The sequence below is a fragment of the Talaromyces rugulosus genome, chromosome I (assembly GCF_013368755.1).
Source record: "Talaromyces rugulosus chromosome I, complete sequence".
Taxonomy (NCBI): domain Eukaryota; kingdom Fungi; phylum Ascomycota; class Eurotiomycetes; order Eurotiales; family Trichocomaceae; genus Talaromyces; species Talaromyces rugulosus.
Window position 1 is genome coordinate 5,968,571 of NC_049561.1, and position 15,410 is coordinate 5,983,980.

General features: G+C 45.8%; 6 protein-coding genes across 6 annotated transcripts; 2 read left to right on the top strand and 4 right to left on the bottom strand.

Annotated features, from left to right (window-relative positions):
- Nucleotides 1–150: 150 nt before the first annotated feature.
- On the bottom strand, nt 151–2,219 carry TRUGW13939_02048 (uncharacterized protein; the record flags this gene model as incomplete). The annotated part of the gene is made up of 3 exons (XM_035485244.1): nt 151–405; nt 789–2,118; nt 2,182–2,219. The coding sequence occupies 3 exons, from the start codon at nt 2,217–2,219 to the stop codon at nt 151–153; spliced, it is 1,623 nt and encodes a 540-aa protein (XP_035341137.1).
- A 1,198-nt stretch (nt 2,220–3,417) lies between these two features.
- On the top strand, nt 3,418–5,493 carry TRUGW13939_02049 (uncharacterized protein; the record flags this gene model as incomplete). The annotated part of the gene is made up of 7 exons (XM_035485245.1): nt 3,418–3,471; nt 3,655–3,825; nt 3,887–4,031; nt 4,112–4,360; nt 4,802–5,145; nt 5,205–5,287; nt 5,340–5,493. The coding sequence occupies 7 exons, from the start codon at nt 3,418–3,420 to the stop codon at nt 5,491–5,493; spliced, it is 1,200 nt and encodes a 399-aa protein (XP_035341138.1).
- Nucleotides 5,494–6,322: 829 nt separating this feature from the next.
- Nucleotides 6,323–8,682, bottom strand: TRUGW13939_02050 (uncharacterized protein; the record flags this gene model as incomplete). Its single annotated transcript, XM_035485246.1, has 5 exons — nt 6,323–7,111; nt 7,162–7,410; nt 7,478–7,909; nt 7,975–8,358; nt 8,674–8,682. The coding sequence occupies 5 exons, from the start codon at nt 8,680–8,682 to the stop codon at nt 6,323–6,325; spliced, it is 1,863 nt and encodes a 620-aa protein (XP_035341139.1).
- Nucleotides 8,683–9,096: 414 nt separating this feature from the next.
- Nucleotides 9,097–10,699, bottom strand: TRUGW13939_02051 (uncharacterized protein; the record flags this gene model as incomplete). The annotated part of the gene is made up of 3 exons (XM_035485247.1): nt 9,097–9,996; nt 10,058–10,523; nt 10,692–10,699. The coding sequence occupies 3 exons, from the start codon at nt 10,697–10,699 to the stop codon at nt 9,097–9,099; spliced, it is 1,374 nt and encodes a 457-aa protein (XP_035341140.1).
- Nucleotides 10,700–11,728: 1,029 nt separating this feature from the next.
- TRUGW13939_02052 (uncharacterized protein) lies at nt 11,729–13,425 on the bottom strand (the record flags this gene model as incomplete). Its single annotated transcript, XM_035485248.1, has 2 exons — nt 11,729–12,450; nt 12,513–13,425. The coding sequence occupies 2 exons, from the start codon at nt 13,423–13,425 to the stop codon at nt 11,729–11,731; spliced, it is 1,635 nt and encodes a 544-aa protein (XP_035341141.1).
- Nucleotides 13,426–13,935: 510 nt separating this feature from the next.
- Nucleotides 13,936–14,534, top strand: TRUGW13939_02053 (uncharacterized protein; the record flags this gene model as incomplete). Its single annotated transcript, XM_035485249.1, has 2 exons — nt 13,936–14,419; nt 14,476–14,534. 2 exons carry the CDS (start codon nt 13,936–13,938, stop codon nt 14,532–14,534), a joined length of 543 nt encoding a protein of 180 aa, XP_035341142.1.
- Between the last annotated feature and the right edge of the window lie 876 nt (nt 14,535–15,410).

Here is a 15,410-nt window from a genome sequence, read left to right on the forward strand (position 1 = left end):
TACACGGTTCCCAACAGATTCATAAAAGGGCTTTTACTAAGCGCTTAACCACGCGGAAAGTGTATCATCATTAATGTGAAGGGACGATTAAGGGAGTAAAAACAAAAGTACGCCTTACACAACAAGACAGCAAGAAGGACATGTCTGTATCTAGAAAAGTGTACCAAACGAGTACTGGCTAGTGAACGGCCACATCGGCTCTGGAAAGCCCTCTTTATTGAACTCTTCCACATGCGTGTCCAGACTTGGAAAACCTTGTCTATAGCCGAATGACGCTTGATTTCCTAGATTCACTTCTGAGCCAGTTGCTAGCTCATTTTCCGGATGCACAGTTTGCGTGGCTGCAGGAAAATTGCCCAGGTAACGGTCGGGGTCGTGAGTGGTGCGCTGTTGTGCTCCTATAGACTGATGTCGATAGCTAAGTAGCTGCTTAAGAAACGAATATGCCCGTTTTGCGCAAGAGTGATTATGCGACATGTCCTTGACCATACACAGGGCATAGTCGACTTTGTTTAAAGCACCCTTGTCATGAAAATGGGCTGGGTCGATAATGTGGGAAATCAAGATAATGGCAGAATTGAACACTACGTCCACAACGGTTGGTCAACTTCCAAACTGTCAAGAGGGATGGGATAGGGTAAACAGCGACCAAACATACAGTAGTAAATATTGTAATAGTCCAAGCCCATTGTCCGCTTGGTTTGATCATGCCTCAGAGCCACGATGTCGATTGTCTCTATTGCAGTCGACACGCATATTTTTTGACTGTAAAGCAAAGCGTGGCTGACCATGGAGTCCTCCTCATGCTGGTGTTTGGCAAGACGCCGTAGAGTCCACACCAACGAGTGTCGGTGGATCAAGATTCGAACCATATTACCACGTAAAGACAGGATCCATGAGGGTTCTGAAACGGCACCAATTGAATCTAACGAAGCGTTCTTAATATCAAGGATGAGATGCGGAGGGATTTCACGGCGCCACTTTTGATAAGCGTCGTCAAATACAGTGATCAACTCTACGATATTTGAGTCGCGGACTGCATCCCCGGATGCACGCAAGAGGACGTTCTCGACGATTCGGGATAGTTTTATTACTTGTAAGAAGAATGACATGCTCGATGATGGCCGTCGTGGGAAGGGGTACAGTAGTCCATTCTCGCTAATACAATCATCGTCTAGATCTTCGGGAACGAGAGTAGAGAAGTCTGTCGATTTTATGGTTGATGGGCGCTCATATATCATACTAAAATGGATATCAAGCGTATATGCCGCATACCATGTTCTTCGCTTAATTTCTCGTAGTGGCACTGGATCAGTCTTTGGTGGATCTTGATGAAGTCGTAACCCTTGGGCAATGCGGATAGCAAGACCTAGAATGTTCCAACATTCATTTGCACAGTTCGATCCCTGGAGATACCGAGCGCCGATTAAAAGAGCTTGGACGTGTTCCAGTTTCCAGTCGCGAAAGATACTGGGTTGTAAGAGGGTCATAGCGATGTCATAATATTTCCTCGCATTATGCGAGTTGGCTTCCATATCAACTATCCAGTGCGATGTGCAGAGAGCCAGGACCATGTTGAGAAGGATAAAACTAGATTGGTGCTGGTGTCGCTGCCCTCGTGGGCAACGGATGGCTGCCGCGAATATTGACCGGATACTAGGAACGTGGAATACAGGAGTAAGTATATGGCGAGAGGTGAAAAATCGTTCAAGAATGTCCCATATATGTTTCGGGAGAGTATAGAGGTCCATGTCCTCGTCAGGTAGAATATATCGGCCGCCACGAATGTCATGGTCGGTGGTCATGGCCTCTGCCCTCACCTGGTCATCGCAACGTAGAGCGGCGATGATCATCTGCGCAAGTGATACACCTCCAATGGACACATTGGCGTCAATGACGACAGAACGTGGCATCACCTCACAAGGTGATAGCTCTGACATGCTTGCCCGCCGCGTAAGCGCAGGACTTTCTTGACGAGCAGTACCATGGTGAAGGATTGGAGTAGTAGGATCAGGAGTCCTCGCTGAATAAGTCGGCACTGCTGTTGATGTCGTGTCATGACTGAGAGACGCATTTTTTTCGAGATACTCCAGGCGAGTCTCTAGTCCCCGGAGATAGCTTCATATATCTTGTTATTGATTTATTCATATTGTGGGAGGAGGGCTCGTACTCCGCGCAGACCATGACACTAGAAGCAGACGCGCTCCCTGATGAGCCATGCGACACGTAAACGCAGTCTCTCCCGTTTTGAGAGCAGGTCGTACATGCGGGCCGGATAGCGTCACACTTTGTCTTGAGAGATCGACAGCTACAGCAAGAGACCGCGACGCGGGTACGGCGTTTTTTGGAAGTATCCCGGGTGTTTCTCGACATAGCTAGAAAGCGTAGTTAGAATATTTAGCACGTATATCTGATAGATAGACCATTTCCAAATGACTTGCCTATGTTTAGTTTTGGTACTTCGGCACACGAACTGCTACATGGCGGGGAAAACTGGGGAAATTATTAAGTCAATGCGGCAAACCCCAGTTCCAACTTGCCCCTAGGACTAATCTAATATCGTGCTAACAGCAGATCCACAGTAGACAGCGCCTGGTTACTAACCACTGGCCACAGTACGTTCCGTTATCTCCCCGGGTAGTAGTTACATAGTTGTTCTACGCGGACTCCGCCTGGTGTCTGACGTATTCAAGGTCTTACTTGGCCTGAATTACCCGAATTTCTTGGAATTTTTGCGTTCCTCCGCGTTGTATATCCACTCTCCGGTTCCATAGTAGTGAGAAAATGACTTGGCGGCGGAAAATTCAACTTAACTCCCCGGAGGCCCGACCAACAATCCCTGCCTCCCCAGCCCTTATGCAGTTGAATGTACACACTACAATTTAGGGTTAAGTCAGAGTTTAGTACTGTTGGAATTTGGATACGTGCCACAATACCCTGTATATGGTAGCCAAGCTGAACCCCAATTTTCAAGCTACCAAAGCAAATCTCGACCAGTTGATGTTAATGGTGAAATTCTAAAATACCAAGAAGAGGCTGTGCAAGCCCAAATAATGAATTCAAGTCATGGTACTCCGTGATGTTAGAATTCGCCGATGGAGCGGAGTACCATCATTCAGATGGTAGATGGCAGAGTGTTCTGGGAAGGATGTTATATTCACCAGTCCTAAACCTGCACTATGTTTGCTTCCTAATTTTACTACTTTCAGGCATTCCTCGTTGGGAAAAGGCACAATCCCGACCGTAGTGAGCCCACGTTCAACGCCGAATTCTATCACATTTGGTCTGTATTGCTTGGCAACTGATGCACACTCTTTATTTCCAACCACATTGAAAGAACATACTCTGTAGGTTTAGACAACTTAATTTCTCCATTTTTGCATCCCCACATCTCCGCATCCCCCGCATCTTCGGCAGATGCGAGGCGTCGTCGCCGGTATCCCAATTGAAATACCTCTGGCCAACTCGGAGGTAAGCCAAATAAAATTCTTTGATTGGATATACTTACTATTTCTGTAATCCCTACCTCCCTGGCCGAGGTAGTCAAGGTTCCTGCTATGTGCAGCGTAGGCTTTAAAGCAAGATCTAGGCCATCTGTGGTCATTTGGAACGTTTAACCATTGAAAAGTTCTGCTGTTGCTATATCTCCCACAGTTAAATTTCCTCATCTTGTCTTATATCGCAATGGATGATAAGTTGGACTTCGCTCAGGAGGAGAACATTACTCCCTCTAAAAACCCTGTGCAAAAGATTGAGCCTGTGCATCGCGATCCTCATGGATTTCCTGTTATTCCACAACCCACAATCCATAAAGATGACCCATTGGTATGTGAAAGCCACCTTTCTGTTTCTTATCACTTCTATACCAACACTAAATGTTCGATAGAATTGGCATCCAGCACTGAAATTGAGTGTTTGCCTTCAGATCAGTTGGCTCGCTCTCCTGGGGCCTCTGTCAGCCGCCGTCGCAAATCCGGCATTTCGTCTGATGAGCAATGCGTTTGGCTTAACAGTCAAGGAGGTTAGCTACGGTGAGAACCCTCAGCTCAAGTTGTTTTATAACATTCATTCTTCGTGCTAGCATATAAATGCTAATTCCGATAATTACTAGAGCTGACAGTGTTTCTTGTTTGTGCCGGGGTCGGACCATTGGTTGTGGCTCCTTTTGCCAATGCATATGGTCGTCGACCTGTGTACTTGCTAGGTAATCTTCTTGCAGCAATCACGAATATTATTGCAGGCTATTGTGACACATGGGAAGGTGTCATGATTACTCGTGCTTTCAATGGTTTGGGTGCTGGCGCTGTGATATCAATGGGTGCAGCAACAATCTGCGACCTATACTTTGTGCATCAGCGCGGTATTTACATGGGAATATATACCCTTGCGCTGACTAGTGGGGCACATGTACGGATATTTATCAACCTTCTTCTATGAAATACAACTCTAATTTATTGATACCAGGTTGCCCCACTCCTAGGAGGTTTCATCGGACAGTCACTCGGGTGGCGGGCATGTTTTTACATTCCAGGCTACATACAGCTTGGGACTTTCGCCTTAACAATCTTCTGCCTACCTGAGACACTTTACACCGAGAACCGTTCATCTGAATCCACATCCTACTTGGAGCAATCCTACACACAAAATATTATGTTTATACGGAGCAAAATTCCAGGCCACCGCCCACAGATACGAGATTTTACTCGACCCTTTGAGATGCTGAGATTTGTGGCAGTCCTAATCCCGGCTACCTTCTATATGGTCTGCTTTGGCTACGGTACTGTTCTATTTGCTCTTACAGGAGCCAACTTCTTCACCGAGCTCTACGGATTTACTACTGCTCAAACAGGACTGATGCTGAGCATACCCCTTTTGATCGGAGGAGGAGCTGGCGAGCTTAGCGCAGGATGGGTAACGGATTGGCTTTCGAATCGCCATGCACAGAGACACAATGGCGAGCGCCTCCCTGAAGCCAGATTAACTGCTATCTGGGCGGCGCTATTAGTTCCGATTGGCGTTATCATTGAGGGAGTATGTCTGTCACATACAGACACCATCAGTTGGATCGGCAGTGCGTTTGGGATGGGCATAGCGAATTTTGGCCTTCAAATAGCTACGACAACCATATATGCCTATCTTACCGACGTAAGTGACGTATTATTGGGAATTAAATGGCGTGTCTCTAACAATATACTTGGTCACAGTGTTACAAACCCCAAAGTGCAGAAATATCGACGATTTTGAATCTCTTCCGGCAGATATTCTCCTGTCTTATATCTTTCTACGCGTAAGTGTGACTTTGAATTATTATTAGGCTATACTTATTAATGTCGATTTAGTATCCCATTTGCGGACCGCATTGGAGTCCAATTTGCCTGGCTGACCTTCGCTATGATTATCGCGGTCCTTTTCATTCCGATCATTATGCTAAGGAGTTCTGGTTCAAAATGGAGAGAGCTTCACTCCCAGTCATCTCCAAATACTGAAACTTAGACCCAATATATGACCATTCATTAGAATTTCCAGAAGACGCTATCTTGGGGTATTAAAATATCTTGACGACAATCCATCTACCGTATTATTTGTTGCACTCAGATTTACCTAGTTAGAACAATAACTCGAGGTCGAAAATATTATTAAAATGCGACAAAAGCATTGCTCCCTTGCGTAATTCAAATCTAGCTGCCTGGGGAGCACATGAGATAAACAAGACTCTTTCCAAGTTTGTAGACACGGATCCCGCCCGCCATCCTCTCGGTCATCTTTAGGATGGACCAAAGACTCGTTGCGGTCACCGAGAGCGGACTCCGCGTGTACCCACTTCCCCAACCCTACGATCTATGAACGAATTTAGCCTTCACTTTTTATTTCACTATGCTAGCAGATTATCTCCTTTTATTAGAATCTGCATCATTCCCCCCATTCTGAAAGATCGGATTATTAGTCTTAGTAGCGTATTTCCACCCGGCCATGGACTCTCCTACGAAAGCGTTGGTGTAGAGCCTGCTTTCCCTGTCCGTGCTGTCATGCAATTTACTTGCACTGATAGTCAGTAAACTTACCCGATCAGTCTTCTTTCACCATCTACACCAAATCCCTGCCGCAGGATTCGCTGAAAGTACTTGATCTCTTGCAGCTATATCATTGCTGAGGTGGCAATCAACACCTAAACTTGGTGGCGTCCCATACCCACCGTGTAAAGCATATTCTCAGATAAAAACATATCTATAAATAATACTGCAACGATATCTAGAGAACGAGAAACTTTAAAATGTAACATTCTAAGCATATATCTCATTAATGGTACAGAAGCATTGTTGTGCTATGACAACTCAACTCCACATAGGTCCAGGTCAAAACCACCTCCAAGGCCAAAGCACTCAGAGGCAATGGTGTTAAAGTCTCCCAGATCATTGAAGTTTATTTCATTACATAGACCGCTCGAATTTGCGAGCCTGGATGACTGAGGAAAAGAGTCTGCGGCACTCATATGATGTATTTCCATCATGCCATTCTCCAAATTATGGAGAAACCTTTCGAAACATTCAGCAGCGTATCTCCCAACCTTGCTATAGTCACAAAGTTTCAAAATAGGCAGAAATGATCGTAACTCTTTCTGCATACTCGATGTTTCGACGGCGCGCAGAAATAGGACTATTGCTGTTGCCAAGATAAAATAAGTATCGAACCAAAAAGATGCCGACAAAAGGCCTTGTCGATAAAATTCTGTTAGAATTTCAATCATGTCGTCATTTGCAAGTTTACAGGCCTCTGCTCGGGATTTGAAAACAGCGTCATGAGTATTGCGGCAGAATATCAGATGGGTCATGTAAGGTCGCCCGATAAGCATACGGGCGTAATTATATTTAAGGCTTAAATATAACGTGGCGCGTGCAAAACAGGAGGGGAATGCCGAATTTGGACGAAGGTGATCGGGAAGTTTAGTTTTCCAGCCTTCAACTTTCTGTATAAGATCGCCAGTCAACTGCTCTTTGCTTCTCAAATCGCCGCTTTGGAGATATAGCTGCTGAGATATCTGGCCAATCATGATACCGAGAGATGCTGAGCTGGTGGCGTACCCAGGTGGGGTGTAGGGTGTACTGTTGAATTCCTACTATATTAAGTCGTCAAGAGAATTTATTGCCAGTAGGGGTTTCTTACCTGCGAAGGAAGAAGGATATCATGATCTGTACTACAAAAACTAGGTGGGCGGCCTAGCATGCAGGAACTCCAGTTATCAAATTCGCAGAGGGACCACCAGAGGCGTCGCTTGACTTCTGATCCATATATAGAAGTGTCCTGCGCATAGCCTATACGTTGGTGAATTCCAAGTGACTGTGAAATGCGAATTGCTACACCCAGAATGGCCCAAGAGACACTGCGATCATCCTCTCTCTGGCGGTACAAGCTCTGACGATGACAAGTCAGCAATTGTTATTAAGAGCAGGGTATTAAAAGGACGCAGAATTAATCGTACCATCAACATTATTGCTCGTACACTCTCTAAGCTCGATTCCTCTATCACATTATCCATGTAGGAGCGAGCGATGTCAAAACTGGGATCTTTATGGCCGCAAAGGGCCATTACCAGATATAAGATGACCAGGACGGATGCACATACCCCCTTCCCACCATACACGTCATCAAGCCAAAGGTGGAATCTATCTTGATCAATGATATAGATGACGCTGTTGATCTCTGCGAAGAACTTCACGGCTGCTTGATCAAGAGCCTTCCGATCGGGAAGATAGTCTGGATTTTGATAAGAAGTCACTTGTCCATCAAATAATGATGGTGGCTCACTCTCCTCAAATGGTGACAGACCGCCGGTATCTTTAGCAAAATGCGAAACCATCTTGGCGTTGAGAGTAGTGCAGCTGGATGGTCCATTGAATCCTGCAAGACAAAACTATTTAGCTTAAGCCTACGTCTACAGAATCTTACGGCGGGCCGAAATGAGGGGAATGCACTTACGAGAATATTCATAGCATCCACCATCAGTGTACCCTCTAAATCTTCAATTGTACATTCCTGGCTGACAGGACCTGTAGATGAGGATGGAGGAGTATCCAGTTGGACCAGTGTCTCGGACGGCGATGGGCCTGGTCCACCACTCGAGGCTCCCATGGCGGCAGGCGGCTGTGAGGCATCTGCAGCAGCTGGTAGGGTGCCTACAAGCTGGCGTAGGTTGTCGGTACTGAATGAAGCCGAAGGAACAAAATGACGAACCACAGACACCAGGAGGTCGTATCGTTCTTTTGAAGTATGATAGTATGGCCGGGAGGTCGAGCCTCCTATTTGGCATTGCTTGCCTAGCCTGCTACATGGCTGGCAAGGACCAGAAGATGGCTTCTCGCACTATGTCAGGTCGTCAGTATGGCAGCAGGCACAATTGGTGGAAGAAATAAAGAATAAAATAAAAAGTCTAGGTGTTAACCCCTACCTTCACCTTCCGTTGCCTGCACCCATCGCAGCTGAGAGCGTTCTTCCGTCGTCGATCGTCGCTCGCCATGCTGGCCACATTGAGGAGACGCCTGCCTAAGGTAACTAAGTTGGTGGATTATCAAGCCAGTAGGCGAAGTGTGATTACGCACAGAATTTATGCACTCCGTACCTCCGCAAAGGCCGGGATGGCAAGTATGGGGCGGCTGGGTGCGGGGAAACTAAACCTACCTTCGGCATCTGCTCTGTATGGTGTATGCCGGTGTGACTAACTACTACCCGTTACCGTCTGCTTTACACAGCCGAAAACTCGATATTTTATTGTAAATATAAACAAACCCTGACAACCTTTCTGGAATGGCTGGTTTTAGCTTCATGAATTAACAACCGTCATCATTAACCCGAGTCATCATCTCCCTCATGTTTCGGTAAGATGGCGCTTATATCCCACGGTCCCCAAGGTCTCGCATGTCAAAACTACAAATTTTCAACCAGAAAGAGTTTTAATGCCCTAGGCAGCAAGCGTGGCTCAAACTGAAAACGTCGAAATCTTGACCTGAGCTGTTCTTGATTGCATTGAATTGTACTTTAATTGTATTTCAATTGAAATCACCATTCCCTCTTGATATCCCGGTAACCTGTCAACTTGGCACCTCACGCGTCTTTAACCTTAATTAGAACACTTTTAACCTCCAGGTAGTTCTCAATGCTAACAGTCCAACCCTCTCGACCGATTCCACTAGCCTTGTAACCCCCAAAAGGCATATCACGGGCCCCAGTAGGGCTGGTGCAATTCACCCCAACCGTTCCCGCCTCTAATCTCTTTGCCATTCTAATAGCGCGGCTAATATCATTTGTGTAGACCGCAGCGTAGAGGCCAAATTCGGTGTCATTTGCCTTGCTTATAACCTCTTCCTCCTCTTTAAAAGTGTTAATGTGCACCACTGGCCCAAATATCTCCTCCTTCATCACTCTTGCACTCTCCGGTGTCTCAAGAAACACTGTCGGACGAATAAAGAACCCGTTTTTTTGCTCTGTGGATTCTGTTCCCAAGGCTAACTTGCCTGATTTCTTGCCTTCCTCGATATAAGCCTGTACTTGTTTAAATTGTATCCCGTCTGCTTGTGGGCCATGTGTCGTGCTTGGAAAAAGAGGGTCACCCATTGTCACAGCAGCAAACTTCTTGTTGAACAATTCGATGAAGGTGGATGCGATGGATTCGTGGACGTAGATTCTAGAGTTTGCCATACAAACTTGACCGCTATTTCGTTGAATGCTGTGTTCCGTCTCCTCAACCGCCTGTTCGATATCAGCGTCTGGAAAGATAATCGCGGGTGATTTCCCTCCTAGTTCCAGGACGACATTCTTCAGGTTTGATCTGGAGGCTGCCTCTTGGATTAAACGCCCTGTCCTTGCTGAGCCTGTAAAACTCAGCGCACGAACATCCATGTGATGGGATAGGACGTTCCCCGAGGTCTGACCATGTCCTGAAATAATGTTGATCACGCCCGGGGGAAAACCGGCTTTTTCCACGAGTGCCGCAAATTTGGCAGACTAAAAGCTAAGTCAGTATTTACAATAAACTAAAATGGGAAATTTCTCCTGATCAACTTACTGTCAATGGAGCCTTCTCGCTGCTTTTGATGACTACTGTGTTTCCTGCAATCAGCGCAGGCGCCGCCTTGTCGCCGAGAAACAAAAGTGGAACATTCCAAGGAATGATGACAGCAACAACACCATAGGGTTGGCGAATGGTCATATTCATAAAGCCAGGAGTATTCAAACTCGATGTACCCAGGACCTGGAAACCAGCTTCCGCATAATGATTGAATGCTTCTGCGACCACAATGGATTCAAAATACGTCGAGACAGGTCGACCCATTGACAGAGCCTCCAGTTGGGAAAGTTCATCATGAGATTCCAGCATCAATTCCGCCAGTTTCTTCAAGTAGCTTCCTCTCTCGACCGGGGAGAGGGCAGACCACGCTGGGAAGGCAGCTTTAGCGGCCGCCACTGCTGCGTTTGTATCATCTTCACTTGCTTCGTATACTAAAATAGAACCACCAGCGTTAGGATCATAACTTTAATATCTGAAACCTCGGACGGGGTCGTACCTTCGGCAACCTTCTCATTTGTAGTTGGGGAGATCAAGTCGAATTTGCGTTTATCGGACGATTCCACAAACTTTCAGGCGGTGAGCATACAAAGCACTCAAGGGATGCCCGAGGATAAATGCAGAACAAACGTACATGTCCATTTATAAAGAGCCGTGTCTCAATTTCTTTTAGCGTTTGGTTAATGGCCATCTTGCTTTTACTTTGGTGAGTAATGTGTGGAGATTGTGCCCACGGGGGTGATATTTAGTCTAGATACAGGAATAATTTAACCCTCCTGTTCTGGAGAACCCATTTATTTAATAACCACAGTATACATATTTTCTAGGCTCGTTTGCCTCAGGAAGCGGTTATCCAGTACCGAGGGTGTGTTCTCGTCTCGGCATCATCGTTCCGATGCACCCAAGCCAAATCTCTCAGTGCATCGGTATATAAAATGCGGTAAGAGCCGGCCTCCCTCGGTTCATCTCGATGATAGTTACCACTCAAAATGCCGGCCGTATCCAAGATGCCCTTCGCATGTCGTAATCTTCTCTATGCACGGCGATAACGTAACGGTCATCCGACTAACTCCGCAAAATCTACTGCGCCCGATAATTTTGAAGCAACTCGCAATAACTCATGAACACAGACATCAATTTAAATCCATTAATTGTAGGTAGAGGACATTCATTATTGTGACCCAAAATATCACAGTCAGGGCATTTTTGTGGACGTCGTCTCGGCACCCCTGCAGTTGCTTAAACAGGCTCTGCGGGACGTCTTCAGCATTTCGTTGCTCATTTCTTCGAGAAGTAAGATCTATAATTTCTGCAATACTAATGTCATGTACAGGAGATGTTTAGAGCATAGATCATTGTTTTTTTCTTTTCCTCTTTTCTCTCTTCGCCTTGCTATTTTCTGCGAGTAGAAGACAGTTTCTCGGGCTAGAAATTCATCGTTGTATAAAGCAATTTCAAAGCATTTTTGTAACTACTTTAAATAGCCAATCATATTTCTGGACACTGATGAAAGTATTGTTTTACAGATTCTGAATTGAAGAAGACTAAGGTGTTGCCAGTGTCAAAGAGGTAGAAGATAGAGTAATGAATGCCAGGAAGCTATAAATGACAGGATAAATTGCGATGAAAGCATATAAAGTATTAAATTTAGATGGATATTTCCATCCAATACTACACGTGGTCAAGCTGCCAGCTTAGGGGGGTTTCCGCTATTTTAACAGGACCGATTACACCTCCTGGAGCTCGACGCCTTTTCCATTCCTCGATATCACGATGATCGACGAAATTCCCATGCAGGCCTAGACGGAGCTTGAAAGGAAGACGAATGGTTGCCACTGGCCCTGCAGCCACATTATGGGCATCGACGATTACTATATCGTTTCGAAGGACATCAAGATGGTTTAGGAGTGCGATTATCCAACCTTCTCCCTCTCCACCGGCCTCCTTGGGAATGAATGTCGGTTCCTGGAATGTAGCTCTTGGTCCTGCCCAAAGAACATCCTCTGTCTGGCCATCCCACGAGTAATGGCCTAGGCAATTGAAAAGGCCACCAGCAGGAGAGCCACATTTGGCTGCGTCATATTCTCGCGCAGGATCAATTCTGGCCTGCCAAAATTGATTGTATTTTTTAGCGACATAGCGGTCGTCGATACGAGAGAATTCACCGCTTGTATCCCAGACAATCTCAGGCTTGACGCGCGAGCCAGGCTTGTTTTTAGGATCAAAGATCCAGCGATGGGTAGCGCTTTGCAGTTGGTTTCTAGTCCCCAGATCACTCGCAACCTGGTTCTCAGGAGGGAAGAAAAAAAATACATTCCCATCTGCAACAGTGAGGTCAAAAACCACATGACCCTCTTCATTTTCATAACAACCAGCAACGTGACCATGAAACCCTATTGATAATTTAGTCTCTGTTCGTTTCGCGGCTTATCAGAGAAACGAGGGGCTATATTACCATTTTCAGCCCGTAGCCAGACTATATCTTCTGCTTTGCCGTTTCTTCTTGGAACGATTCCATACCATTGATCTTCGTTTGGATCCCATGCCCAGTGATTGCCACCCTTTTTCATGCGATCGGCGGAGCATTTGAGAGGCGTCATTGGAAGAACGATATAGTTCTTGGAGATACCACAATCGTGTATCATTCCACAAAATGGAGCCTTGTACCAGGCTTCCTCCGTTTTTCTCCCAACAGGGTCGATCGTGTAGACGACAATGTCACAGGAGCCATCATTACCGTTACCACCAGCCTCATATCCAAAGCAGATCATTTCTCCTGTTTCTGGATCTAGCTTAGGGTGTGCAGTAAATGTAGGCGATTGGACTTGCCCTTCAAAATCATAGCGACCGATTGTTTCCAGAGTAACTGGGTCCATAGCATATGGTGGGCCATCTTCTTTAGTCGCCAACAGCATCCCTCTCCAGAATATAATGTTGGTATTGGCCGCTGTTCGTATCGTGCCCTTTACAGCCTCAGAGTCGGTATAAGGATTGCGGTATTTCCCAAATAGGCTCTTTCCAGCTGCCTCTTCTGCTAGGAATCTATCCGTCCTTGCATATCTCTGCTTGAAGTCGGCATGTCCGTCATGGATTCGGATTGCTGTGATACTCCCGTCTCCATTAAAATGTATGTCTTCTTCAAACAGTGGAGGGAACCGGTGATCGGGCTGGATCCTGTAGAACGTGCCGTTGATGTCTGGTGGAATTTGACCAACCACTTCAAGATCAGTAATATCTCCTTCCAATCGGCATGGGGAATTGAATGTCTGGAAGACCAGAGTGTTGGGATATTTGACTTGATCGCCTTTCTTCCAGCCGTTCACATAAGGATACTCAACTGACGAAGCAACATCGTAGATATGAGCCATGTTGTCTTGTTGGCAAACGTATTTAGTGTCACATTCAACTAACGTTATATATTGTTAGCTGATTATTTAAGCTTAGAATAGAGGGAAAATCGCATTCAATATTCTAAAGTAACATATGTATAGTCATCACCTTTTGTATCTATCTGATAAAAAAAGGCCTTTGGCATAATTTCGGCACGACCGATCCGGCCCTCTACCGAGCGCTCGGAAGCATTAATCCGCAATAAGATTCATCTTAAAAGGGCTTTCCATTCGGCCGAAAGACTATGAAGTAAAATAAATCAAGACACAAAGGAACACCTGGCGCCAGAGTCGTCTCTGCGGAAACTTGGAACCGAAAATATGACCTCAAAGGGTACCATTGCAGTTGAAGAAGCCGTTATTAGCCCGGCCACAGCATGGTTTCTGGACGAGTACCAGCAAATTTTGACCCCAGGTGATGCCGGGAAGCAAGCAGTGGAGGCTCACAAACGTCGCCTGCTAGACATTCATGGCGCACGCTTGCAGGCGATGGACGCAGAAGGCGTCGAGTACATGCTGCTCTCTCTTACCTCTCCGGGATGCCAAGGGATACCTGACCAAAAACTGGCTGAGAAGTCTGCAACAGAGTTCAATGACTGGCTAGCGGCAGAGGTTACGAAGAATTCTACGCGCTTCGGTGGGTTGGCGGCATTATCTATGCATGATCCTTCACAGGCGGCAGCAGAACTGGAACGAACTGTCACGGAGTTGAATTTTTTCGGCGGCCTGGTGAACGATTTTCAAACCATGGGCGATGGTTCAGGGAAACAGTACTATGATACACCTTTCTACGACCCGTTTTGGAAGAAGGTACAGGAGCTAGATGTGCCAATATACTTTCATTCTCGATACCCACCAGCAAAGGATCTTGAAGGGCACGATCCAAAGTACGGCGGTCGTAGACACTTATTGGGCGCAGGTGTCCAGTTTCATTTGGACCTCTCGTTTCACATATATTCCATGTGCTCTTCTGGTATGTATAATCAGCATTGTACACCAAGGCTTGCGTCTGACTGCTGCCTTTGATAGCTGTTTTCGACCGTTTCCCTCGTCTGAAGATCGTGGTTGGTCATCTCGGAGAGAAGTAAGAATAAAAAACTTCCTGCTAAACTTTCTTTGAGATAAACTAAATAATTCTATCGCAGTATTCCCTTTAATCTCTGGAGAGCCTCACATTGGTATAACAAACCTAGCAAAAAGGTGGCTCGACCCACACAGCACGACTACAAGTATTACTTCCAGCATAATATTTTTATCACGACTTCCGGAAACTTTACGACTGCTGGATTGAAATTTTGCATCGAAGAGTTGGGGGTAGAGAGGTGTCTTTTTTCAATTGGTGAGTTACAATTTTTGTCTCTTCTCGCACATATACCAACTGACTTCCTTGTGGATACTCCATACGATCAAATCGAAGAAGCCCAGGCGTGGTGGAGAACAGTTGATCTAGATCATGACACAAAGGAGCAAGTAGCACGGAGGAACACGATTAAGCTCTTCAAACTTCCCTTGGAGATCTAATAGTTTAGACTGTCCTTATTTCAGGCAATCTACGCAGGATTTATGGTTTATAAAATCACTCTCACCATTTTCCAATTTCAATATAAGCTCTGAACTAGATTCCATTCTACTCGCATGGTTGTAGAGAACCAGAAATCCGAGGTTCGGTACTCTCTAGTTCCCCTTCTTGCCGTGTGGACGGATGAGCCCCGCAACGTCGGCAACATGATGCCGACCTATTACTATACCTAAGACGGTGAGAAGCATGCTGCCATTTCAAAAAAAAGTGAAGGGATTTAGATATTAGTAAAGATCATATCCTTGCATGAGAGCCAAATAATACATTACTACTCCATGCTGAGATTTGGATTCTCCTTTTTTGGGCCCCCTCTCCATTCTCTAGCCCTAGAAATGGAGTTCCTCGATTCGGCTGCCTCCATTAAGCTAACGAGTTGCATTACTCT